Source organism: Dipodomys spectabilis, unplaced genomic scaffold (assembly GCF_019054845.1).
Source record: "Dipodomys spectabilis isolate Male_0828 unplaced genomic scaffold, ASM1905484v1 ptg000030l, whole genome shotgun sequence".
NCBI classification, from domain to species: domain Eukaryota; kingdom Metazoa; phylum Chordata; class Mammalia; order Rodentia; family Heteromyidae; genus Dipodomys; species Dipodomys spectabilis.
The window spans coordinates 2,238,759-2,264,754 of NW_024870707.1; the positions used below are offsets into that span (position 1 = coordinate 2,238,759).

A 25,996-nucleotide genomic window follows, 5' to 3' on the forward strand; every position below is an offset into this window, starting at 1 on the left:
GCTTTTTTTCTTTTTGGTTATGTGGTGCTGAGGAATCAAACCGAGGGCCTCACGCATACAAGGCAAGCGCTCTACCTCTGAGCCACCTTCCCAGGCCATATCCTGGATAGTCTTGAATCATGATCCTCTCGATCACAGCATCCTCAGAAGTTAGGATTATGGGTATGAGCCATGGTGCCTGGCTCTCACAGTTATTTCAGTATGACTGATGATATATCGGGACTGAATGAGGGCTTTTCCACATCAACTGAGCTCTGATGCACATGTTGGAATTAAGAATGTTTGTTTTTGAAACTTGTTCAGATTTTAAAAATTGATTATTATTAATATGAATATTATTAATCAGTGCATGGTGAGAACTGTGTGTAGTCAATCCACAAATGAGGTTAGGTTTCACACTTTACCCTTTGTAGACTCATTGGAGAGATGAGTAACGAAATAAACCATTTATTTTGACAGACACTTTGAAATGAAGCTGAGTATCACTGTGGTCATGAACAATTTTTTTACCCCTTCTTTCCTTCTGAGCAGACTCCAGTGCCGTGTGTGACATCCGTGTGGTTAGTGTCACCACCACCGAAATGCAACTGGAATGGCAGAACAGAGACAATGTTTCTGGATACATCTACCATTTAGTTATACAGTCTCAGTATGGCTCCAACAAAACCAACAGTTCTGAGAAGAACATCATTCTGGAGGACCTCATTCCTGGGACATTGTACAATGTCACAATCACCCCGGAAATAGATCAAGTCCAGGGGGATTCGGGCTCCATCGCACACTACACACGTAAGTCTCTGGGCCTTTTGCTTGGAGGGAGCTTGCTAAAGGATGGGGAAGGCCCGTTATATCTCTGGGTTTCCATTTGATATTTAGCTGCTTCACATGGACATAGCTGCCTAGCCAAAGGCTCACCTGTTCCCTTGGTCCATTGTGGTTAAAGCCATGTGAACATGGAATTGTTTTGAGAGGCAGAAAGTGACTGACTTATCCCATGAAAGCAGAGGACATTGGCGATCTACTCATCCCTTGGGAACACAGATTAGAGTGACCAGATCTTTTTTTTTTTTTTTAATTGTGAAAATACTGTACTGAGGGGTTACAATTACATGGGCAAGATAATGAGTACATTTCTTATCAAGCATTGTAGCCTCCTCCTTTGTTTCCCTTTCCCATCCCCCCTTCCCCCCACCCAATTAGAGTGACCAGATCTTGTGGCACTGGAAGATCCAGCTCTGATGAGCTTTGCTTGGGGCTTGAACTCTGGGCCTGGGTGTTGTCCCTGAGCTTCTTTTGCTCAAGGCTAGCATTCTATCACCTGAGCCACAGTTCTGGCTTTTTCTGAGTAGGTTATTGGAGATAAGAGTCTCATGGACTTTCTTGCCGGAGCTGGCGTTGAACCTCAGATCTCGGCCTCCTGAGAAGCTAGGATTACCTGTGTGAGCCACTGCCTCCAGCCCTGTAATACTCTTATTTCCAATTAATCACCAAAAAGCCTGAAATGGAGTTGTGATGCAAGTGTTAGAGCACTGTCCTTGAGCAAAAATGCTCAGGGACTGTGCCTAGGCTGTGAGGTCAAGTCTCAGTACCAGCACAAAACAAACAAAACAAAAAGAGTCACAGACTTTCCTGCCTGGGCTGGCTTCAGACCTCCATCCTCAGATCTCAGCTTCCTGAGTAGCCAAGATCATAGGTGTGAGCCATCAGTGCTTGGCTAATTTTTTCTTTTTAAACCCAGGGCCCAGCAACGTGTCCTACATTGTAGTGGAGCCCAATACCACAGCAGCAGCCTTCCACTGGGATAACACAGACGCAGCCTCAGCAACATACTCCTACCGCCTTGTTATCACACAGGCTGAAAACAGCAGCATAACCAAAGTGATCAAAGACATGGGAGTCACTTCTGTGGTAGTCACGGAGTTAACACCTGGCTCGTCCTACACAGTGGAGATCTTTGCACAAGTGGGGGATGGTCTTGAGTCAGGGCCTGGCTTGGAGTTGTTCTGTACAGGTGAGTGGTCTCTGGTCCTTGGCCTCCTTCCTGTCTGGTGGCCACTTGCAGGTACTTCTTCCCAGCCTGTGGGGCAAAGGCCCTGAGGTTGGAGACCCTGTGTGTTGGAAGAAGAATAGGAAGTTAAGTATTAGGAGTGGATCCATGGGAGCAGGACATGAAGCTGGAGAAGTAGGGGGCCAGGGTATGAAAGATGTCTGGCCATGTAGTTCCTGACTTTTCCCTTTATATGGACAGGCAATGACAAGAACACTCAGCCTTTTTGCCCCTCCTGACAAGTACCTGTCTCATAATTCAGAAAGTTGTGATGAAGAGCAGAGCCCAGATGAGCGCTGTGTTCTGGGGGACCCCTGGGGAGGCTCTGTAGATTCAGGAGAGTCTTTGGCTCCCAGCTCAGAGGTTCCTTTGTAGCCTCTGTACCCTGGACTACCTCATTCTGTCCCCTTCTCTAGAGTGCCCCACTCAGGTGAGGTCAGGCTGATTGGAAGTGGGGGGGTCTGAGTACCTTCAGTCTCCCTGATGGTACTTGAGCTGGGCCCTTGCCCTCTGACCATTCACAGGGGTGATTAAAAAATCCCTGTGGGGGCTGGGAAGGTGGCTCAGTGGTAGAGTGCTTGCCTTGCATGCCTGAGGCCCTGGGTTCGATTCCTCAGCACCACATAAGCAAAAAGAAAAAAGCCAGAAGTGGCACTGTGGCTCAAGTGGTAGACCCCTAGCCTTGAGCTGAAGAGCTGAGGGACAGTGCCCAGGCCCAGAGTTCAGGCCCCACGACCGGAACCCCCCCCCCCCAAAAAAAAAATCCCTGTGGTCTTGAATCACCCTGTCTACACTCAGGCTCCATCTTACTTGATCTTCATTTTGTTTGTTTTGCTGTTTTTGCAGTGCTAGGGTTTGAACTCAGGGACTTGTACTTGCTAGACAGGTGCTCTGCCATTTGAACCATGTCCCCAGCTAGGAGCTGGTCTTTGTGTTTGGGTCTTTGCTATTGCTGACACCTATCCTAGCTTTAATAATTGCAACCTGCAGTGGAATGAAAAATTCATAGAATCCAGGTCTCAGGGAAGAGACCTGGGGACTGCAGCAGTGACTTGTGAATGCTTTGCTTGTGCTAGAATCCTGCAGAACTGTAGATATTCTCCCCTGTGATTAACTCAGCTCCCCATTGAGGTTGGCGCTTAGTAACATTTGTGATCCTCATCTTAATGATAAGGACACTGCCTCCAGTGACAGTAGAGTAGTCAACACATTGTGTCTGTAAATGTAGATTTAGAAAAACCTGCGTTCTGGTTCTGACCTTGTCCTCTTCAGCCATTATCTTCTGCAAACTACTTAAACCCTCACTGAGCCTCAGTTGATGTATGTGTGAAATAGGACCGTATGAGCCTTGCCTGGCCCCCCAAAAAGGATTGCCATGAGAGCCCTAAATGGAGTGATGTGTCTTGTGGAGCCCAGATTCTGTCTCGCCTGGACATCTTGTTTGATAACTGATGCCTGGTGTTTTCATTTAACCCTCCAGCAGGCCTGCTGCGCCTTGAGCTTTCAAATGACTGTTCCAATCCATTCAGAGTCTGCAGGAACCTCTTCTTTGTATCTGGGCTAGGGTCCTGCATCCCATGCGACTGACCCTGTACCGCGCTTGTCTTTCAGATCCTGCTCCAGTGACCTCCTTCCACTGTGAGGTGGTCCCCAAAGAGCCAGCCTTGGTTCTGAGGTGGGCCTGCCCTCCGGGCACCAATGCAGGCTTCGGGGTGGGGGTCAGCAGCGCGGTCTGGGAGAATACCACCCTCGTGGAGAGCTGTGCCTCCGAGAACGGCACCGAGTGCAGCACAAAAGTCACGTATTTGAATTTTTCTACCTCCTACAACATCAGCATCTCCACCTTGTCCTGTGAGAAGATGGCTCCGCCCGCCCAAGGCACCTGCACCACCAGCATCACAGGTGGGCCTCGGGGTGGGGTGGGGGAGCAGGTCTGCAAGCGTGGCCAGAAATCCTTTTTTTTTTTTTTTTTGGCTTATTTGCCATAGAGCCTTTGTTGGCAGACAAGTATCCCATTCTGTAGAAATCCTGTGTGCAAAACCAGAGTCAGAGGGACTTGTTTTTGTACATTCTTAGAAGTTGGTTGTTTACAGAATAGCTCATCACCATATCTTTATGTAGAGAGTACCTCACTGCATGATAAAAAGCACTTTTTATTTTTTTTGGGTCCGGTCATGGGGCCTGAACTCTGGGCCTGGGCACTGTCCTCAGCTCTTCAGCTTAAGGCTAGGGCTCTACCACTTGAGCCACAGCACCACTTCTGGCTTTTTTCTTTTTGCTTATGTAGTGCTGAGGAATCGAACCTAGGATCTCATGCATGCAAGGCAAGCGCTTTACCACTGAGCCACCTTCCCAGCCCAATATGTATATTTTTAATAGTATTAATTTTGTCCTAATCCTTGAACATGGAATATCTTTCCATTTATTTGCATCTTTTATGACCATTTGGTTTTTAGCACACAAGTCTTTCACCTTCTTGTTTTATTTTAATTATGCCTCCATAGATGTGTTAAAAGAAATGAAAGCATGTATTGGTAGAAATGACAATAATGAAACCATACCAGGCAATTAGCAGTCTGTACTCTGTGGGATATGGCAAGACATACTGAAAGGGTTGTTGTGATCCAGGCTTTCCCCATAGCCACGGTCTCTCTATGTCCCTGATTTTCGTCCCTGCTTCTTTTTTTTGGGGGGGTCTGGTTGCAGGACTTGAACTCTGGGCCTGGGTGCTGTCCCTCTTCAGCTCAAGGCTGGCGCTCTACCACTTGAGCCACAGCGCCACTTCCGGCTTTTTTTCTTTTTTGCTTATATGGTGCTAAGGAATCGAACCCAGGGCCTCATGCATGCAAGGCAAGCGCTCTACCACTGAGCCACCTTCCCAGCCCCTCATCCCTGCTTCTTGCTTGCTGACTTTGCTTTGCATGAGCTCAGTATACTAAGGTTTCAGGGCAGATTCTGAGGAGGGCATGTAAGCACAGACTCTTCCTTAATGCTTTTGTTCCTTGTTTGATCTTAAGTGTTGGTTTTGTTTCAGATCCCCCTCCTCCAGATGGATCCCCCAATATTACTTCCATCAGCCACAATTCAGTAAAAGTCAAGTTTAGTGGGTTTGAAGCCAGCCATGGACCCATCAAAGCCTATGCTGTCATTCTCACCACTGGGGAAGGTAAGGACTGGCTGCAGCCTGTGCTTTGGCTTTCAGAGGGGGAGGGTTAGGCCCATCCTGATAAAAGTTCAAGGGTCGTGAAAGTTTCTCTGAAGCTCTCAGGAGCAGGTGCCTCTCTGGCAGCTATTTAGTTCTACCATTGTGGAATGAAAACAATTATAGAAGATACATAAAGAATGGGTATGCTTCTTCCTGCAAATTGTTACTTGCCAAAACAGGTGGTGGCTAGATTTGGCCCTTAGACTATAACTTGGCCTACCTTGGATCTAGATTTCTTTTCTCTTTACCAACTTTGTCTACCCTTTCCTTCAATTCATCCTTAAGAGGCCAACTTTCTCTTAATAAAGAAACATTTGTGTTTGTTGGTGGGGCCTTGGCAAAGAGCATGCTGCTGCTCAGAGAGGAGGATGAGTTAAGGCCTTTCCCCCCCCACATCCCCCCTTAAATGCTGCTGTTCACTCCTTGGTAGTAATGAAGGGAATGACTTGAGTACCTGGCATAGGCCAAGTTTTGTTATTTTCTGTGGTTCTTTTAGCTAAATGTGAGCAAGATAGGACTTCCTCTGTCACAGCATACTAGAAGAAGCTATGAACCAAACTTACTTTCAGGGATATGGGGACCCAGAGGATAGAAATGTGTTGGTATCATAACTTGTTCCAGAATCTCCAACATGATTGACTGCCAGGCACCTGCTGCTCAGGCCTGTAATTCTAGCCACTTGGAGCCTGAGAACTGATGACTGTGCTTTGAAGCCTGCCTGGGCAGGAAAGTCTGTGGGACTCTTTATCTCTAACTAAGCAAAAGCCAGAAGTAGAGCTGTGGCTCAAGTGGTAGAACAATTAGTTGAGCACAGAAGCTCAGGGACAGTGCCCAGGCCCTGAGTTCAAGCCCCAGGACTACTCCCCCCGCCCCTGCTCCCCACTTCCCAAAAAAGATTAGTGACCTCTGTGTCTCTCTCTCTCCTCTCTCTGTCTGTCCCTGTTTCTTTTTGCTTTGGTCTATTCCAAGTTGTCTTTTTTTTTGGGTTATTGTTGGTTTTCAACGAATCGCAAACTTGAATGATCTGAATGATTTGGTGATGTTGCATGCAGCCAGGCTGACCACTTCTGGCCTGTGATGAGCAAGACCGCAGGCGTGAGCCAGATGTTTTCGTTAGGAATCCAGCCGTACCATGTGGGCAATGTGACCTTGAACCAGGTCTTGTTTGTTTTAGAATGGGGGTGATAATCCTGGGGGCTGAGATTTGTGGTGATGAAATGAGATACTGTAAGAAGTGCTCAGAATTTGATGTAAGCAAAGCCTGGCTCTTCAGAGGTACATAGGAGATGGAAGCTAGTGACATGGTCCCCTGGCGCTGGTGTCAGTATTTATATGTGGGAGACAGACATCCTCCCCTGCCTGCACTTACCCCCTGTCTTCTGTGTGCCTTTCTTAGCGGGCCATCCTTCTGCAGATGTTTTGAAATACACATATGAGGATTTCAAAAAGGGGGCCTCTGATACTTATGTGACATACCTTATAAGAATGGAGGAAAGAGGACGCTCTCAGGGCTTGTCTCAAGTCTTGAAATATGAAATCGATGTGGGGAATGAGTCCACCACCCTCGGCTACTATAATGGGAAGCTGGAACCTCTGGGATCCTATCGGTAAGTCTTCATTTCTAAAGGTTTGGGGCCGAGTCTGGTGCCAAAACAAACAAACAACCTCTAGGTGCCTGTGGCACTAGACAATATCTTCACAGACTGATTTTGCTCTTTGTCACCTGACCACAGGGCTTGTGTGGCTGGCTTCACCAATATTACTTATCACCATCAAAATGATGGACTCATCAATGGCGCTGAGAGCTATGTGTCCTTCAGTCGCTACTCAGAGGCCGTTTTCCTGCCTCAGGATCCAGGTAGAGCAGAAACAATAGCCCTGCTACCAATCCATACCACCTGTGTACCTCCGTGGCCCCAAGGGGGTTAGAGTTCCTGGCTTTCTCCTCTCACCACCTGAGATGACCCTTGGCCCTTGAGCTCAGCTCAACTTCTACCTTTAAGGTCTCCTGTCTCCAGAGTCCCTTCTCTAATGGCTAGACACACTTCTAATTTTCAGACTGTTCACTCTTTGAATTGTACTACAGCTGTGGTCAGCCCATGTGCCAGGTACACAGGGCGACTGTGTCTGCATCAGAAGGAGCTAAGGAATAGCCTTGTCCAGCCCCCCTTGTAGCCACTGCTAAGGCCCAGAGAGGGGAAGTAGAAGTAGCTTGCTCAGGGTTACACAGTGGCTTAGAGGCAGGTCTGGAACCCTGGCATTGGCTTCCTTGTGACATGTGCCTCCAAGGATTATGGAGTTGACTTAGGACCTGAGACTTGGACAGGAAGAGTAGCTTTCTGATGTTCAGCTAGTGGTGGACTGGGGACAAAGAACCCAGCCCTTGAATGTCTAGGTGTAAGCCTGAAGAGAGATATTTAACTCTCCTGTATTTGTGGGGAGAGGGCCCCAGGCTGCTTGCTGGCATAGTATGTGGTCCTGCACGAACACCTCAGAATGCTTCCCCTTGGACTCTCCCTAGGCGTTATCTGTGGAGCCGTGTTTGGATGCATCTTCGGTGCCCTGGTCATCGTGGCAGTGGGAGGATTCATCTTCTGGAGGAAAAAAAGGTGATGCTGCAAATGTTAATTCTAAGACACTTTTTTTTTTAAAAGAAAAATTTTTATTGTGGGGAATTTCATACATTTCCAAAACTGGATGGAATAAAGAACTCCCACGCTTTTATCATCTGGAGTGGTTACTATCTTGCAATCCTGAAGCCAGTGCTAGCTGCCTCCGGGCCTACACTGTAGGATGCTTCGTCCAAATACAAGTCAGTGTTAACACTCATGTTAAGGAGAGCTCTAGCATGCGGCGTTGGCCTCACTGGACACGTGCTCCATTTCCCACTAGCCATTGCTAAGCTTAGCTTTTTAATGTCCTCATTGGAGGTATGGGGTTGTAGCTTTCTCCATCTGGGGAAACTGAGGAGCGCTTCACACTCTGCCCTTTAAAAATTAATTAACTAACAGTTAATTATTAGCAGTCCTTTCTCTGTACAGTCAACCCCTGAGGTGAATCCACTTTGACAATAGCCTCGTTTTGGGTGCTTCTGCCTGTCAGCCTGCGGGTGACTGCAATACACGAGTGCAGACTGCCACCAGGTGGCAGCACTGAGTCCATGTGGTTTCAAGTATTGGGTTAACATGTTGGAAAGGCTTCCCCAAAACAAGAGCATGAAATAACTAGTTTTGCTATGATAATTCTGCCAAGAAGTTGCTTGAGTAAGATTTTCCCATATAAAAAATAAAGGAAAATAAATGTACAGATTTGTAATTGTAATTTTGTAATTGTAATTTTCTGCTTTGGACCATTAAGCCTAAATGGGATTTAGTGTCTGAACTGAACCACCACTGCCCAGTGAGAGAAGGCATTTGGTAGAGTTGTAAAAAGTATCTAGTAAGCAGGGTACTGTTGGCTCACGCCTGTAATCCTAGCTATTTAGGAGTCTGAGATCTGACAGCTGTGGAATAAAAGCCAGTCCAGGCAGGAAATTCTGTGAGACTCATCTTCAGTTAACCACCCAAAAATTTGGAAGTGGAGCTATGACTCAAGTGGTATCTTTGAACAAAAAGCTCAGGGATACCGCCCAGGTTCTTGAGTTCAAGCTCTACAACTGGTACATACACACAAAAAGTAGTGTCTAATGGGTATTTTTTCTCTTTCAAAACAGGAAAGACGCAAAGAATAATGATGTATCCTTTTCTCAAATTAAGTAAGTCTTTAAAAGTTCTGAGCTTTATTTTTAAGACATCAAGTCCTCCAATCTGTTCAGTGACTATCTATAGAATTTTTGATGGAACTTGATGTCAGTTTTCTTGATTGACGCACTTGGATATGAGTTCTTTTCTACAAGGAATCATTGGCGCCAAAGCAAGTGATTTCCTAGCCATTGCCTGAAATTTCACCAATAAATATGTATTTTGTGATTAAAAAAAGTGGGTTATCAGAATCTAGGGATGAGAAGAATTTATTTAAAGACACAGATAGGATTAGTTATGCAACAGAATTAGTTTCTCTGTTTAGATTTCAGTGTCGTATAAATAATATTCTAATCTCTGTCCCACCTCCTGTAAACTATATTTGGTTTTTGTTATTTTGAAAAAATGCTTACTTACCAAATGAACAAATAATTCTAATTGCTTTTTTTCCCCTTCTTTTCCTTTTGGTGATGAAGACCTAAAAAGTGAGTAACTTCCTTCTTTTTTTTAAAGTTATATTTGCCTGTTCTTTAGTAAGAAAAGACATTCTAGTAAGTTGTTTTGTTTCCTTAGATCCAAGTTAATCAGGGTGGAGAATTTTGAGGCCTACTTCAAGAAACAGCAAGCTGACTCCAACTGTGGGTTCGCTGAGGAGTATGAAGTATGTATTTGTGATACTTTGCTTCCCATTTGTTCTGAATGCTGGCAAACGGTCTGTTTTTGTCTCTTAGAGTGAAGCTGTAGGGTAAGAAGTGACCGTTTCAGAGGGAGAGTAGTAGCTTGTGTCTGGGCCCTGGGAACCCCAATGGTTAGCTATGAAGCTCTGCTCAACCCTTCCTTCTAGTGGATTTTATCTGTAACATATTGATACCTGAAGATTTTCCACAGAGGATTGGGAACTGTGCTTTCAAGTTGGGGGACTGCTCACGAGGATAATTAGAAAACTGAGATAGAACGAGACCCGATGGGACAGTCAGAGGTCTGGGGTAAGGCAGCTGTGTGTGGGGGGGGTTAGGGGAGCCCTGCAGGAATTTTTCTTTCTCTTTTTTTAAAAAAAGGTGACATACAGCGGGGTCACAATGATGTAAGTCAGGTAATGAGTGCTTTTCTTTTCGAACAGTGTCTCCCTCTCCCTCCTTTTCTCCTTCCCACCTCCCTCCCTGTAAGTTGTACAGTTCATTTTAACATAGCAAAAGGAGTTTCCTGACCAGTTTCTCGGTACCCCCTTTTTTCCCCCAAACTAGCCCAGGAGCACCCCCGCTCATAATATCCATGGGTATCTGTGTGCTGCCCCTGTCTCCCACCCCTGAGATCCTGCTCTCCGCTGTGAGCACAGTGCCGACACCACCTCCTCCGTGTTCCTATCCCCATATTCCCTCAGCATGACCTGCTCTGTCTTTTGAAGTGTCTCTGCTCAGACTGTCTCGTTTCACCTGAGACATGTGGCTTGCTCCACTATTTGGCATTTGTTTAATTCCTCCTTGTCACATTGGGGCCTCCCTCCTTGTCTTTCCCCCTCCTCCCTTCTAGGCTGTAAACCCTGGAAGGCAAGGCCTATCCTTTTTTTCTCCATTCTTTGTGCTGGTCCTGGGGCTTGAACTCAGGGCCTGGGTGTTGTCTGTAAGCTTCTTTGCTTGTGGCTAGTGTTCTGCTTCTTCTTCTTCTGCTTCTGTTCATCTTCTTCTTCCCTTTTCTCCTCCCCCCCCTCCTTCCTCCTCTTCCTCCTCTTCTCCTTCTTTCTTCCTCCTCTTTCAACTCCTCTCCCTCTTCCTCCTTTCCCCCTCCCCGTCAGGCTGGTTTTGAACTATAATCCTCAGGTGACCTACCAGCTCCTGGTCCTTTCCTTTTATTTTAACCTCTGTATCAGTTTCCTAGGGCCACCATCCCAAAGTACTGTATGTAAGTGTGTAAGCTGGACTTGAAACAGTAGAAATGTCCTGCCTTGCGTGTTGTCTTAGAGGCTAGAAGTCCCAGTCAAGGTGTTGGTAATCCTGCCTCTCCCATGGCCTCTAGTGCCGGGTTTCTGTTCCAGCTTCTGGAAGCCCCAGTCCTTTCTTGGTTTTGTGGCAGCATCACTCTGGTCTTTGCCACACGTGTGTGACACAAGTGTGTCCTGGTCTCTTTGTTCCATTTACTCTTCTAAGGGCCCTATGCATATTAAGTTAAAGGCCCACCCTACCCCAGCATGACCTCATTCGAACTTAATGGCCTCTGCAGAGACTGAATTTCCTGAAGGGTCAAACTCTTAGATCCTGGGGCTTAGAGGTCAGCCTGTATTTCAGGGGAGAAGAGCAGATCCATCTGCATTTCTACTTTATCCATCACAGTCTATACTCAATGTAAAGCCTGTGTGAAGATGAAAGAAACAACTCATGTATTTTGTTTGTAGGACCTGAAGCTGGTTGGGATCAGTCTACCTAAATATGCAGCAGAACTGGCTGAGAATAGAGGAAAGAACCGCTATAATAACGTCCTGCCCTGTAAGTGACTTTGTCCATACCACCTGTGCTTTGTTCTGTCACCTGCTGTCACATCTCTGGGGCGGGGCTTCTTCATACCCAGAAATTGAATCCACAGCCACTCTGCCTTCTCCTGTTATTGCTGAGCTCCGGGCTTAGGGGCATTGCGCTGCATGTAATCCTCCCAGCAACCTCAGCAAGCAGGCCATAGACTTGCAGAATGTCTGTTCTGCAGATGAGAAAAAAGGCACAGAATGATGGGTGGCTTGTTCAAGGTCACACAGGTTAATAATGGCCAAACCAGGTTTTGGGTCTGGTGCATGTATCTGATTCAGAGAAAAGGCTAATGTCTGAATGCTCTCCCCGACCCCCTGCCCCTCTATTTTAGTTTGTATAGTTTGATGAAAATGAATAGAAGGGGAACAGGTTGGAAGGCTACTTTTTCTGTGCAGACACGTTTTTTGATGGAGTGCGTTCTATAGATAAATATGAGTTATTCTTGGATACTTTCTATTTTTGAGAATTCCCAGTGTCTGTCACCCAACCTACGGAGATGACAGCAAACAGTTTAAAGGGAGAATCTAGTATTACATCCCCCATTACAGGACATGTGAGCTCTCTTCCGTGACAAAGCCCGTTGTGGTCTCATTTCTGGGGTGGAAGTAGGGTACTGTGAGGGGTGTCATTGTTCATAAATAGCCATGTGCTGATTTGGTAGAACTTGGAAGGCTTTGTGATTGATTTTTACACTAAGCCACCACCGCTGCTGCCTCCTCCTTCTCCTCTTCCTCCTCTTCCTCCTCCTCCTCTTCCTCCTCCTCCTCCTCCTCCTCCTCCTCTTCCTTCTTCTTTTCTTCCTTCTTCTGTGCTTTCTGCTTCTGTGTTTCTAAGATTTCCCCTTCTAATGAGGACCTTTGTTCTTTTGATATCACAGATGACATTTCTCGAGTCAAGCTTTCAGTCCAGACCCATTCAACCGATGACTACATCAATGCCAACTACATGCCGGTGAGTGGGCGCTGGCCTGCGGCAGGTACCCATGGGTGGGGTGCAGCTGTTTGGGGGGCTGTCTCCTGATGTTCATGTGTCCACTGTGTTTTGTTTTCAGGGCTACCATTCCAAGAAAGATTTTATTGCCACGCAAGGACCTTTGCCCAACACTTTGAAAGATTTTTGGCGAATGGTTTGGGAGAAAAATGTATATGCCATTGTTATGTTGACCAAATGTGTTGAACAAGGGAGGGTAAGTACCTTTCAAAATATAAATTTAATTAATTAGTTTTTTAAATTGTGGTTTGAAGGAGTATCTTAATACCTGTCTTATTTGTTTACTTATTTTTATACTGGTTATTGGGCTTGAACTCAGGGTCTGGGTGCTGTCCCTTAGCTTTTTGCTCAAGGGTGGTGCTCTACGACTTGAGTCATGGCTCCACTTCCAGCTTTTTGGTGGTTAATTGGACTCTTAGATTTTCCTGCTGGTAGTGTTCCTCACATCTCATCTTCCTGAATAGTTAAGGATCACACGTGTGAGCCACTGGTGCCCTGCTATTTATTTTTTGAGCTTAGAGTATTATTATGTAGTTGAGGCTGACCTAGAATTTGTGACTTTCCTACCTCAGTCTCCTGAGTGTTCATCTATTTGCCTTTTTTAAAATTTTTGATGGTCCTGGAGTTTGAACTCAAACTTGCACTTCTTAAACAGGTCCTGTACCATTTGAGCCAGGCCTCCAGCTCTTCCTTTTGCTGGTTTGGAGATAGAGTCACCAAACTATGAGCTGGCCTCAAACTATAATCCTCTGGATCTTAACCTCCTGAACAGCTAGGATTATAGGTGATGGTCTCTATTTGCCATTTTAGAAAACACTCCTCCAGAGTGTTAGTATCTTCTGAGAAGTTTACTTTCTTTTTCCTCCCATAAACATTAAAAAAAAAGAAATCTTAAGAAAATTATTCTGTTATTATGATCCTTTGAGGACGAATATCAGTGTCTTCTGTTCCTCTCTGTGGTGGAGTGGTATGTAGCAGGAGCTGGGGTAGATCAGAGCAAGGTGCTGCTGGCCAGCTAGCCTTGTGCGTCCTCAGCTCTGGCTTGGAAATCTCCAACTGGGCAGGTTCTGCCACTTGGTGACTTTCATACTTAGTTTTTAGAAACCAACCCTTTTCTTCAAGTAAAATCCAGACTTAACTCCTGCATAACTCTCAGCAGTCCCTCTCCCATGCGTGGCCTGGCTTCTCTCTGCCATTTCCACCAAAGACAACCTTCTGTCCAGTAATAAAACCCTACTAATAGGTGTGAAGAGAACAGAGAAAGACAGCAGGGCGCTGGTGGCTCATGCCTGTAATCCTAGCTACTCAGAAGGCTGAGATCTGAAGATTATTGTTCGAAGCCAGCCTGGGAAGAAAAGTCCTTGTGAGACTCTTATCTCTAATTAACCACTCAAAAACTGGAAGTAGTTCAATGGCTCAAGTGGTAGAGTGCTAGCCTTGAGCACAAAGAAGCTCAAGGATAGAGCCCTGGCCCCAAGTCCCACAGCTGAAAGAAAAAAAAAATCTGTGCCTGAGGAGCGTGACTTAATGTTGCTCCATGCATATGAACAACAACAGTAACAGTATAATAGTTACAGGACCTAATGTTACTCCATAATATATTATGCATAGAATAATAATGCTCATTATATATGATACGACATAGTATAATCACAGAGGATTGAGCCCAGGGCCTTGCACATGCTAAGCACAGTGAGCTACATCTCACATGAAGTTTAAAAAAATGTAGATTTGTTTCTTGAGCGACCTCATTGATTTCTTAAGCCAGTGGCTCTCACACTTGTCTATCAGAATCACCTGGAGGATGATTCCGCCTCACTGCAAGTTCTTTTTTTGTTTTGTTTTGGTTGCTGATAGTGGGGCTGGAGCTCAGGTCTCTCACTTTCACTTTTGCTTAAGGCCTGTGCTCTACTACTTACTTGAGCCATGCTTCTACTCTGGCTTTTGCTGGCTAATTGGAGGATAAGAGTCTCTCAGACTTCGCTGTCTGAATCGCCTTCAAACCATGGTCCTCAGATGTAAGCTTTCTGAGGAGCTGGGATTACAGGCACGAGCCACTGGCATCTGGCTGAGAAGTGCCTTTCTCAGTTTACAGGTGATCTGATCACTCTTGTGGAACCTGGCAACTTCACTTCCTTTAATGTTTGTTATTTTCATCAACTGAGTGGACGTTCATCCAGCCCCAAGTGTGACGGGGTCCTGGGCGAGGGCGGGGATGGCAGAGGAGTCCAGTGGAGCAGTCATCGATGTCAGGACCTGGAGGGTGGGCTCTGCCCTCGTGCCAGGGCCTTGTACTTGGGAACTTCTTTCTCACAACTGTCGGCCAGACAAATGAAAATGTGGTGGTTGGCTGTGTGCACAAACACCCTTGCTCATCTTTTATTCTGGGTTCCAGGGAGAACTTAGAAGGCTGTCAAGGATTTTTTTTTTTTGTTGGTCGTGGGGCTTGAACTTTGGGCTTGTGCGCTGTCCTTGCGCTCTTCAGCTCAAGGTGAGCGCTCTACTGCTTGAGCCACAGTGCCACTTCCAGTTTTCTAGTGGATTATTGGAGATAAGAGACTCACAGACTTTCTTGCCTGGGTTGGCTTTGAACTGTGATTCTCAGATCTCAGCCTCCTGAGTAGCTAGGATTACAGGCGTGAGCCACCAGCGCCCGGCAAACTTTAGTTGTTTTTTGTTTTTGTTTTTTGGTTGGTCGTGGGGCTTGAACTCTGGGCTTGGGCAATATCCCTCAGTTCTTCAGCTCAAGGCGAGCGCTCTACCGCTTGAGCCACAGCACCACTTCCTGCCAGAGCATTTTCTATGTGTGATACCCCATATTTGTTACTCCTTTCCTATGTTACTCCAGGGAGGTAGTATCAGTACTTCATAGAGAGAGAAACAGGTTCAGAGAGCTCAGAGAACTTGCTCACAAAGTGGTTGCTAAACTCCAACCGTCTGAGTGTGTCCCAGGTTCTTGGGAGCTGTGGTCTAGACACCTTGGTCGTAAACACAAAAACCAAAGAAAACTGATTTCCAGCCACAGCCATTTCTGGTGGAGGAGATCCAGACTTCTATGTTTAACACAAACATGTCTCTCAAGCCAGTTAATCAGTCAAAGTTTGAGACTGTCTTCAGGGAACACCTGCCCTGGGAAATGTTGTCTGTGTGTCTTCTGCAGGAAGGGTATTCAGATGTTCTTAGCAGTTGTTCTCAGATTTGCTCATCAGCTTTATCAAAGTTTGGGATCCTCAAGTGATTTAATTTGATCATTTCATGTGTGGACTTGTGACTGTGTGTGTGTGTGTGTGTGCGCATGCATGTGCACGCATGTGTACCTTCTACGATTAGTTCATATCTGAAGGTACTTGGAGATCTGTTCATTTCTTCTAGGTGTATGGCGTTCTTGGTAGACTGGAGACATTCTTTCCTATGTATGGTTTTGGCACAGCTACTGAGGGGCTGTCGAGATTATAGGCGTGACCCATCACATCTGCCCTGTTCTTAACTTCTTGTCCAGACTGGCCTTGAACTGGGATCCTCCCAATATCTGTCTTGCAAGTAGCCAGGATTACAAACGTGAGGCACTGCCTCCTGTATATTTTCTGACTTTTTAAGAGAATCTTGAGTTTCCACGGGAAAGCTCCCAATTTGAAAAGAATTGTAGAATTGCTAGAACTGTAAGAAACAGACAAATGATTCTAAGGGTAAACAGAACCCAGAGGAGGGCCTGCTGGGGCCTTGCTGCTGGTTTTCATTGCCTGGTCTTCCTTTCGAGTCCATTGTGGAGGTGGGTGTGAGATCCGAGTGTTTCATAAACACGCACTTGTATTGCAGACCAAGTGTGAGGAGTACTGGCCGTCCAAGCAGGCCCAGGACTATGGGGACATCACTGTGACGATGACCACAGAAGTTGTTCTTCCAGAATGGACCATCAGAGATTTCACTGTGAAAAACGTAAGTGAAGAGCACGAAGAAGGCGGATCTTAGGCAAGGACTGGCTGTCGGGAGTGACATGTCTAGGTGGAGAGTAACTAATAATCTTCCATGCACCCAAAGCATGCTTTATGGAGTTAACAATTCAGTATGTGCAGAGACACTAAAGTGGCCTCTTAGCTTGACTCCCTTGAGGGAACTGTTCTAAGACATTCCTGAATAAGATGCATCTGAAGAGCAGGGCTTGGCAGCAGTGCCCTTTTCCTTTCCTTCTACTTGCAGGTGACTTGCTTGTAGAGTTTTGTCACCATCTGAGGCTGTTGGACTAAGGGAATGGGAGAGAGCTGCATAACCTGATTTCAGGGCGTCTCCAGTCCCCTCCAAAGTCTGCCTTACACTGTGAAGGCATTCTGAGATGGGAAGTCCAGTTCATGTATCGGGGTGGTTTGTTCCCCCCCCCCCCCCCCCCCCCCCCCCCGGTGTGGGTCCTCGGGCTTGAACTCAGGGCCCAGGCACTGAGCTGCTTTTGCACAAGGCTGGCACTCTACCACTGGAACCACTTCTAGCTTTTTGTTTTGGTAGTTAGAGTCTCTTGGACTTACCTGCCTTGTCTTGCTTTGAACTGTGATCCTCTCATTTCAGCCTCCTGAGTAGCTAGGATTACAGGTGTGAGCCACTGGTGCCTGGCTCAGCTTTGTTTTTAACAGAGGCGAAGCTCGGAAGCCATGCCCATATCTAGCTTCTGGAGTGTAACTAAACCGTGACTTATTTGCGCCCCGTATCATTGCTTCAGCTGGCATGTAGACCATGTGTGCAGCCTCTCCTCCCTGGGTCCCATGTCTGTGGACTCAGTCACCCTGAGATTGAAAATATTCCAAACAAATACTGTGTTGGTATTGAACACGGTCCAGCTTCTTTTTCTGGTCATGGTTTCCTTAGTGATAGAGCACAGCAGCTGCTCTCATAGATTGGACATTCTATTAGCTGTTGTGAGTAACTTAGATGTGGTTTAAAGTGTAGGCATGAGATGATTAGTGATGGGGACATACAAGAATGTCCTGTGAGCAATGTGGAGTTCTTACACAGGCTTAGGAGCAGTCCCCCTCCCCCCCCCCCCCCCCCCCCGGCTTTCTAGTATATGCTGGCATATATGTGCCTGTCACTGACTGCCACATCCTGTGGCAAATACCAATTTACTCAGGGGACCTGGACATCCACAGATTTGTATATCTGGTGGGTGCTGGAGCTATTCTTCATAGGCAGTGAGGGGTGACTGTATGTAGTAGCCATGAGGAAATGTTAGGGTATAACCTTGGTGAGTCAAACAAACTTACTGGGAGACAATGCCTTACGCACATTTATTAATAGTGCATAAAAGAGCTGGGTGAAGTCATTTACCCCATCATCCTAGCTACTTAGGAGGCTGTTATTATCTGGAAGTCATCAGCCAGGTTTGAATCTAGCCAGGGCAGAAAAGTCTGTCTCCAAAATAACCAGAAAAAGCTGGGATAGATGTGTGGCTCAAGTGGTAGAGCATCAGCTGAGCAAGCAAACTGGGCAAATGTGAGGACCTGACTTCAAACAAACAAAAAATAGTCCATAAAAAAAAATAAAGCCTGGAAATAGATCCAGTGGTCTTGATGCTTCTGTTAAGCTATTTTGGTTTGGTTTAGCTGGGTCTATGAAGCATTCAGGAGGTTCAGGGTTGAGGGCTCAAGACCATTACTGGGTTGGAACTTGGGAAGGAAAGGGATCTGAACTCAAAATCCAAGCCTCGGCATACATCTGGAGTATCGGGGAAGTCATCCCGTATGTCTCTGAACCTCCACTCCTGTGTCCTTGAAGGGGATGTCAAACCCTCTTTCCCAGACTGGTAATGAGGATTTGTGAACAAGGTGGGGTGTGTGCAAACACTGCAGAGCTTCTGTGCACCTGTAAAGTGTTCTGATTTCTAGCTGTAGACAAGTGCCCTGGTACAGCCGCTGTGCAAACCAGTGTGGGGGTACTCAAAAAAATGAACAGTAGAACCACCTGATCCCATGGTGGGTGTACATCTGGAGGAATGTCAGTCAACCTGTGCTCCAGCTCATGTCTGCACTGGTCACAATAGCCGGACGGTGGAGCTACCTGGGTGTCCATCGGCTGATGAGTGGGTGGAGAAAATGTGGCTTATTCACCATGCAGTCTTACTCAGCCATGAAGAAGAAAGAAATGACGCTGTTTGCTGGACCATGGTCGAAACGCATGTGAAGCAATATAAGCTAGGCTGAGGAAGACACATGACTCATATCCTCTTGCCCTTAGAGCCTAGACCTAAAAACCCGAATGAGATGAGTGTAAAAGAAGGGGTGCGGAACTGTTTGGCCATGGGAACCAGTGGAAGAGAAGAGGGTGAAAGGAGATGATGATGGGGAAACTGAATGACGGAATATGTACAAAACGGTGTGGTCTTTAGAAGGTGGGGAGCAGGGAATGAGAAAGAGTGCTGGAGGGGGTGAATTTGGGCAGGGTACATGATGCGCATGTGTGGGAACATCACAACGAAACCCCTTTGTACCGCTGACATATGCTAATACTGGCAGTGAGGAGTTTTCTATGTCTTTGCCTGTCTCCTCCCCACCCCAGTGCTCCATTTCCCTCACCTTTGGGGTGCTGAGATGCCCGTGTCTCTAATCTCACCCCTCCCTTGGCTTCTAGATCCAGACAAGTGAGACCCACCTTCTGCGCCAGTTCCATTTCACCTCCTGGCCGGACCATGGCGTTCCAGATACCACTGACCTGCTCATCACCTTCCGCTACCTGGTCCGAGACTACATGAAGCAGAGTCCCCCGGAGTCCCCCATTCTGGTGCACTGCAGGTATGTGGTTGGCAAGTTGCCTGTGTGAGTGCGCGTGTAACAACTTTGGATATGTTGATTATTGACATGTCATCAAAGGCAATGCAGTAGCCCTTTGGAGCATCAAGAAAGGTTTGCATAGGAGATCACACGCCAAGCCCTATGCCCCAAGATTCTACAGCAGGAGTTGGCAAACTAGAGCCTGTGGACCAAATTGGGTCAGCTGCTTGTTTTTGTAGATAGACTCTCCTTCAAACTTAGCCACACCCACTTGTGTTTATTATTTATACTGTGTGCTATTGCCTTTTTTTGATGTTAGTAGTCGGGTTTGAATTCAGAGCCTGGGACTTCCCCTTCACTTTTTTTGTTTATGACTCATGCTCTATCACGTGAGCCACAGCTCCACTTTCAGCTTTTTGGTGGTTCGTTGGAGATAAGAATCTCATGGGCTTCCATAGTAATCAGAACAGCTTGGTACTGGCACAAGAACAGACCTGAGTCATCAGAACAGCTTGGTATTGGCACAAGAACAGACCTGAGGACCAATGGAATAGAAACTGAAGACCCAGAAATGAACCTACAGACCTATAGCTACCTAATCTTCAATAAGGGAGCCAAAAAAATAAAATGTAACAAAGAGAGCCTCTTCAGTAAATGGTGCTGGCAAAATTGGTTAAACACCTGAACAAAACTAAAGCTAGATCCTTATATAGCACCCTGAACCAGAATCAGCTCCAAATGGATCAAAGACCTCGAAGTCAAAGCAGACACCCTGAAAACATTACAGGAAAGACTAGGAGAAACTTTAGGGCTGTTTGGCACAGGCAGAAATTTTCTTAATAAAGACCCTGAAACACAACAAATCAAAGAAAGGTTGGACAAATGGGATTGCATGAAACTGCAGAGCTTTTGCATGGCAAAAGACATAGCTAGCAAAATCGATAGAAAAGCCCATGCATTGGGAGAAGATCTTCACTAGCCATACAATGGACAAGGGTCTCATATCTAAAATATACTTAGAACTCAAAAAATTAAATCTTCAACAACAGATCCTCAAACAATTGCCTGATTAATAAATGGGCTAAAGATTTAAAGAGAGATTTCTCTGAAGAGGAAATAAGAATGGCCAATAGATACATGAAGAAATGCTCAACTTCTCTAGCCATAAATGAAATGCAAATCAAAACAACATTGAAGCTGGGTGCTGGTGGCTCATGCCTATAATCCTAGCTACTCAGGAGGCTGAGATCTGAGGATCATGGTTCAAAGCTAGCCTGGGCAGGAAAAGTCTGTGAGACTTTTTTTTTTTTGGTTGGTCCTGGGACTTGAACTCTGGGCCTGGGAGCTGTCCCTCAGCTCTTCAACTCAAGGCTAGTGCTTTACCAGTTGAGCCACAGCGCCACTTTCTGTTTTCTGGTAGGGTATTGGAGATAAGAGTCTCACGGACTTTGGGACTTTGCTGACTTTGCTGCCCGGGCTGGCTTTGTACTGTGATCCTCAGCTCTCAGCCTCCTGAGTACTAGGATTACAGGTGTGAGCCACAGCGCCTAGCCCTGTTGAGACTCTTATCTCGAATAAACCTCTCAGAAAACCAGAAGTGGCGCTGTGGCTCAAGTGGTAGGGTGCTAGCCTTGAGCTGAAGAGCTGAGGGACAGTACCCAGGCCCAGAGTTCAAGCCCCATGACTGACAAAAACACCACCAACAGCAACAAACAAAAAAACATTGAGATTCTACCTCTCCCCAGTTAGAATGGCTATAATCAAGAAATCTAATAATGACAGATGCTGGAGGGGATGTGGCCAAAAGGGAACCCTACTGCATTGTTGGTGGGAATGTAAACTTGTTCAACTGCTTTGGAAAGCAATAGGGAGGTTCCTCAAAAGACTCCACATAGAGCTCCCCTATGACCCAGCAATCCCACTTTTGGGCATTAACCCAAATGATCACAAACAAAACCATACTAAAGCTAACAGCACTACTATGTTTATTGCAGCGTTATTTATGATAGCTAAGAAATGGAACCAACCTAGATGCCCCTCAGTAGATGACTGGATCAAGAAAATGTGATATATGTACACAATGGAATTCTATGCCTCCATCAGAAAGAATGACATTGCCCCATTTGTTAGGAAATTGAAAGACTTGGAAAAAATTACATTAAGTGAAGTAAGCCAGACCCAAAGAAACATAGGTCCTATAGTTTCCTTTATTTGCAATAACTAGTATATGGATAGGACAAGCAGAAAAGGTAAAAAAACTATGTACATATGACCATATAAGATGATTCTAAGTGAAATGATCCCCAAGATAGGGACACAAGTGTTTTTATCTTTCTTGCTGTTGTTTTTAATGTATCTATAATGTACCATGTGATTTTTTTTTTTTTTGTTTCTTTTGTATGTTCTTCCCCCATGGTATAACATACCCTGTTTTCATTGTATTTGATGTCGGTGCCCTGCATCTTGTATATACATTTTTCTAATTTGGGGAGGGGAAAGGAAATAACAGAAAGCTGAAATAGGGATCCAAGTTGACCTATTGTAACAATGAGATGTACAATACAGTATGTTGAAAACGAACTTTACAACTTGGGGGGGAGGGAGGAGTTGGGGAGGTGGGGAGGGAAGGAATGGTAGGGGAAAAACAAGGAGGAGGTAACAATACTTGATAGGAAATGGACTCATTAATTACTCATGTAATTGTAAGTCCTCTGTACAGTACTTTTTTTTTATTGTGAAAATACTGTACAGAAGGGTTACAATTACATGAGCAAGGTAATGAGTACATTTCTTATCAAGCATTATTGCCTCCTCCTTTGTTTCCCCTTACCATCTCTTCCTATTACCGCGCCCCCCCCACCCCCACAACAAAGATGTAAAGTTTGTTTTTCAACATAACGTCTGTACATCTCATTGTTGCAGTAGGTCCACCTGTATATCTATTTAAACAATTTGGTTTTTTTCCTTCCCCTCTACAAATTACACCAACATCAAATACAGTGAAAACAGGAATATGTCTGAGACAAGCAAAAACGGTCAGATAAGTTGATGTTAGGCGAAATGAACCCCAAGATAAGGACTCAAATGTTTTTTCTTTCTTGCGATTGTTTCTAACATATTTATAAGATATTTCTTTGTTGCTTTGTATGTCCCTCCCCCACAGTATAACCCCTGTTTTCTGTACAGTATTTTTTTTTTTGTCGGTCGTGGGGCTTGAACTCTGGTCCTGGGCGCTGTCCCTCAGCTCTTCAGCTCAAGGTGAGCGCTCTACCACTTGAGCTACAGTGCCACTTCCGGTTTTCTGGTGGTTTATTGGAGATAGGAGTCTCACAGTCTCTCCTGCCCGGGCTGGCTTTGAACCGCGATCCTCAGATCTCAGCCTCCTGAGTAGCTAGGATTACAGGCGTGAGCCACCAGTGCCTGGCTTCTGTACAGTATTTTTAACAATAAAAAATATATACAAAAAAAGGAAAAGAATCTCATGGGCTTTTCTGCCTGGGCTAGTTTTGAACTTGATCCTCAGAACTCAGCCTCCTGAATAGCTAGGATTACAGGTGTGCACCACCTCACCCAGCATTTTTATACGCTATTAATAGGCATAAAATATTGTCTGCTGATACATTTGTGTCACCAACATTATGTTGTGTCATCTCCTCTCCTCATGGCTACTACACAGAGTTAACCCTCAGTAGCCATTGGAAGAATGGCTCCTAAACCCATTGCTGCTGCCTTTATGCTGCAGGGGTCTGGTCAGCCAAGCTGGACACAAAGCCTGTGTGTAGTCCTTATTCTAGAACTGTTAAGATGTTAGTCTGAAAGTGGAGGAAACTGGTTTTGTGCAGAATACAGGAGAGGCGTAGTTGCTACGAGGAAGGAAATGATGACACCAGACCTGGAAGCCCTTCAGTGTAAGAAGCGCTGGCTCGGAAACACAACAAATCAAAGAAAGGTTGGACAAATGGGATTGTATAAGGTTGCAGAGCTTCTGCAGGGCAAATGACATAGCTAGCAAGATCAATAGAAAGCCCACGGACTGGGAGAAGATCTTTACTAGCCATACAACGGACAAGGGTCTCATATCTAAAATATACTTGGAACTCAAAAAATTAAACCCCCCAACAACAAATCCTCAAAGAAACAACTGCCCAATAAGTAAGTGGGCGAAAGACTTAAAGAGAAGCTTCTCTGAAGAAGAAAGAAGGATGGCCAATAGACACATGAAGAAATGTTCAACATCCCTAGCCATAAAAGAAATGCAAATCAAAACAACATTGAGATATCACCTCACTCCAGTAAGAACAGCAAAAATCAAGAACTCTAACAACAACAGATGCTGGAGGGGATGTGGACAGAAAGGAACCTTACTTCATTGTTGGTGGGAATGTAAACTTGTTCAACCACTTTGGAAAGCAGTATGGAGGTTCCTCAAAAGACTCCACATAGAGCTCCCCTATGACCCAGCAATCCCACTTTTGGGCATTTATCCTAATGTTTACAAAAAAGACCACACTAAAGCTACCAGCACAACTATGTTTATTGCAGCATTATTTACCATAGCTAAGATATGGAACCAACCCAGATGCCCCTCAATAGATGAATGGATCAAGAAAATGTGGTATATATACACAATGGAATTCTATGCCTCCATCAGAAAGAATGACATTGCCCCATTTGTTAGGAAATGGAAAGGCTTGGAAAAAATTATATTAAGTGAAGTAAGCCAGGCCCAAAGAAACATAGGTCCCATGGTTTCCCTTATTTGCAATATCTAGTATAGGTATGAGTCAAGCGGAAAAAGTCAGAGAAGGTGATGTTAGGAAAACGAACCCTCAAATATGTATTTTAATGTTTTTGTTTCTTTCGTGCATGTGTTTCTAATGCATTTATAAGATTATTTCTTGGTTGCTTTGTATGTCCCTCCCCCACAGTGTAACCCCTGCTTTCACTATATTTGATGTCAGTATAACATGTGGAGGAGATGGGGACAAACAAGTCGTTTAAGGATTCAGGTGGACCTGTTGCAACAATGAGAAGTACAAAATGTCATGTCAAAACCAGCTTTACAATGTCGGAGGGGGGGGAGGGGGGGTATGATTGGGTGGGGGGGAGGGGGGAGGCTGGGAAGGGAGGTGAAGGGTAAACAAAGGAGGAGGCTGCAATGCTTGGTAAGAAATGTATGCATTATCCTGACCATGTAATTGTAACCCCTCTGTACAGTATGTTCTCAAATAAAATAAAATAAAATTTAAAAAAAAAAAAAAAAAGAAAAAAAAAAAAGAAGCGCTGGCTCCACGCCAGCGCAGCTGTGCTTACTGAAATTTGAGGCAAGTAGGTGTCTGCAGATGCTGGCTGTTGGAGCTGGTGGAGAAGTGCAGGTGTAGGGACCAGTGGGGGAGTCTGAGAGGTCCAGGGTGGAGGCCACCGTGGTGATAGGCTTGTTTCTCTTTCTTCCAGTGCCGGAGTGGGAAGGACGGGCACTTTCATGGCCATCGATCGCCTCATCTATCAGATAGAGAATGAGAACACGGTGGATGTGTACGGGATTGTGTATGATCTCCGCATGCACAGACCTCTGATGGTGCAGACAGAGGTGAGCCTGCCGGGGGTGGGGGGGGGGAGCGTTGGGTTTGTGCCTGCTTCTGAAAGCTTGCATGGGGTGGTGGCATCCCTGGGTTAAACATTCCACCTGTCCAGGTTGCTCTGGCCGTGGCTGTGAGGTAACACTGGATCTTCACAGATCCTGGATGGAGTTGGAGTGCAGTGGCCTGGCGGGCAGAGGCTGCAGCACCGGAGCTGATGTACCTGGCTGTCTCAGACTTGCCCAGTCAGCTAAACATGTCTGAACTTTGGTTTCCAGGTTATAAGCTCATAAAATTGGTGTTTTTCACCTCTTGGATTTTTGTGAAGGTCTCACCATCTTTATTCCTCTACTTTTTTTTTAAAAGTTTTTGGCGAGTTTGAGCTTAGGGCCTGCTGCGTGCTAGGCAGGCCCAGGATTTCAGCCACTCACAGAGTCCTGTCCACACCCTTTAGTTATTCTTTTTTTAAATTAGGATCTTGCACTTTTTGCCTGTCGCTGGCCTCAGGCGATCATCTTTTCCTTCTGGTCTATCACAAAAATAGGATTACAGATGGGAGCCTCCACACCCATCTTGTTTGTTGGGCTATGGGAATCTCACTATCTTTATGCTTGAATGGACCTCAAATTGCAGTCCTCCTCATCTCTACCTCTGGAGGGATTTGGGATTACAGGTGTAAGCCACCATACGGGGCTCTGGTTCGACCATCTTTAAAGAAGCTCATGAAATAGACATTAGCCAATAGCATCATGCTGCTTCAATCATTTATCCAGCCTGTTGATGGCTGGTAGATGGAGAAGATGCCTGTGTGGTACAGTGTGATATGTATGAGACTGATGGATTTGTCTTCCTGGAAGTATTTTCCAAATATGCTGAGCAGTAGCTTCCGTACCAGGATGAAGGCAGAATGCTGATTTTGTATCAGGCAGTTGCCCTGGCCAGTTAATAGCTTATGAGTAGGTGCTGTGTTGTTTTATTGTCAGGGAGTGTGGTTGAGGTTTGGGTACACTGTGTGTTGTGGGAGGGGGTAAACTGTTGGTTTGATACAGAGGGATGGTTAGAGGAGAGAGGCTCATTTCTCTGCTGTGACTGCCCAGAATAGCAGGCTCGCCATCTTTTCTGCTCTCAGAGAAACAGCCTGCAATGTTTTTCTCATCTCTTGATACC

General features: G+C 45.6%; 1 protein-coding gene across 2 annotated transcripts in view; it reads left to right on the plus strand.

Moving 5' to 3' along the window:
- The window catches only part of Ptprj (protein tyrosine phosphatase receptor type J), a 43,674-nt gene that overhangs the window by 13,934 nt on the left and 3,744 nt on the right, over positions 1–25,996 (plus strand). For both annotated transcript variants that reach the window (XM_042675591.1, XM_042675592.1), the window contains 16 exons: positions 532–789; positions 1,739–2,011; positions 3,659–3,949; positions 5,082–5,213; positions 6,649–6,859; positions 6,986–7,110; positions 7,774–7,861; positions 8,965–9,006; positions 9,469–9,477; positions 9,566–9,653; positions 11,382–11,472; positions 12,386–12,459; positions 12,560–12,694; positions 16,315–16,434; positions 19,111–19,271; positions 24,705–24,840. In XM_042675591.1, coding sequence (XP_042531525.1) covers positions 532–789; positions 1,739–2,011; positions 3,659–3,949; positions 5,082–5,213; positions 6,649–6,859; positions 6,986–7,110; positions 7,774–7,861; positions 8,965–9,006; positions 9,469–9,477; positions 9,566–9,653; positions 11,382–11,472; positions 12,386–12,459; positions 12,560–12,694; positions 16,315–16,434; positions 19,111–19,271; positions 24,705–24,840 — 2,234 coding nt within the window. The remainder of the gene's footprint in view (positions 1–531; positions 790–1,738; positions 2,012–3,658; positions 3,950–5,081; positions 5,214–6,648; positions 6,860–6,985; positions 7,111–7,773; positions 7,862–8,964; positions 9,007–9,468; positions 9,478–9,565; positions 9,654–11,381; positions 11,473–12,385; positions 12,460–12,559; positions 12,695–16,314; positions 16,435–19,110; positions 19,272–24,704; positions 24,841–25,996) is intronic.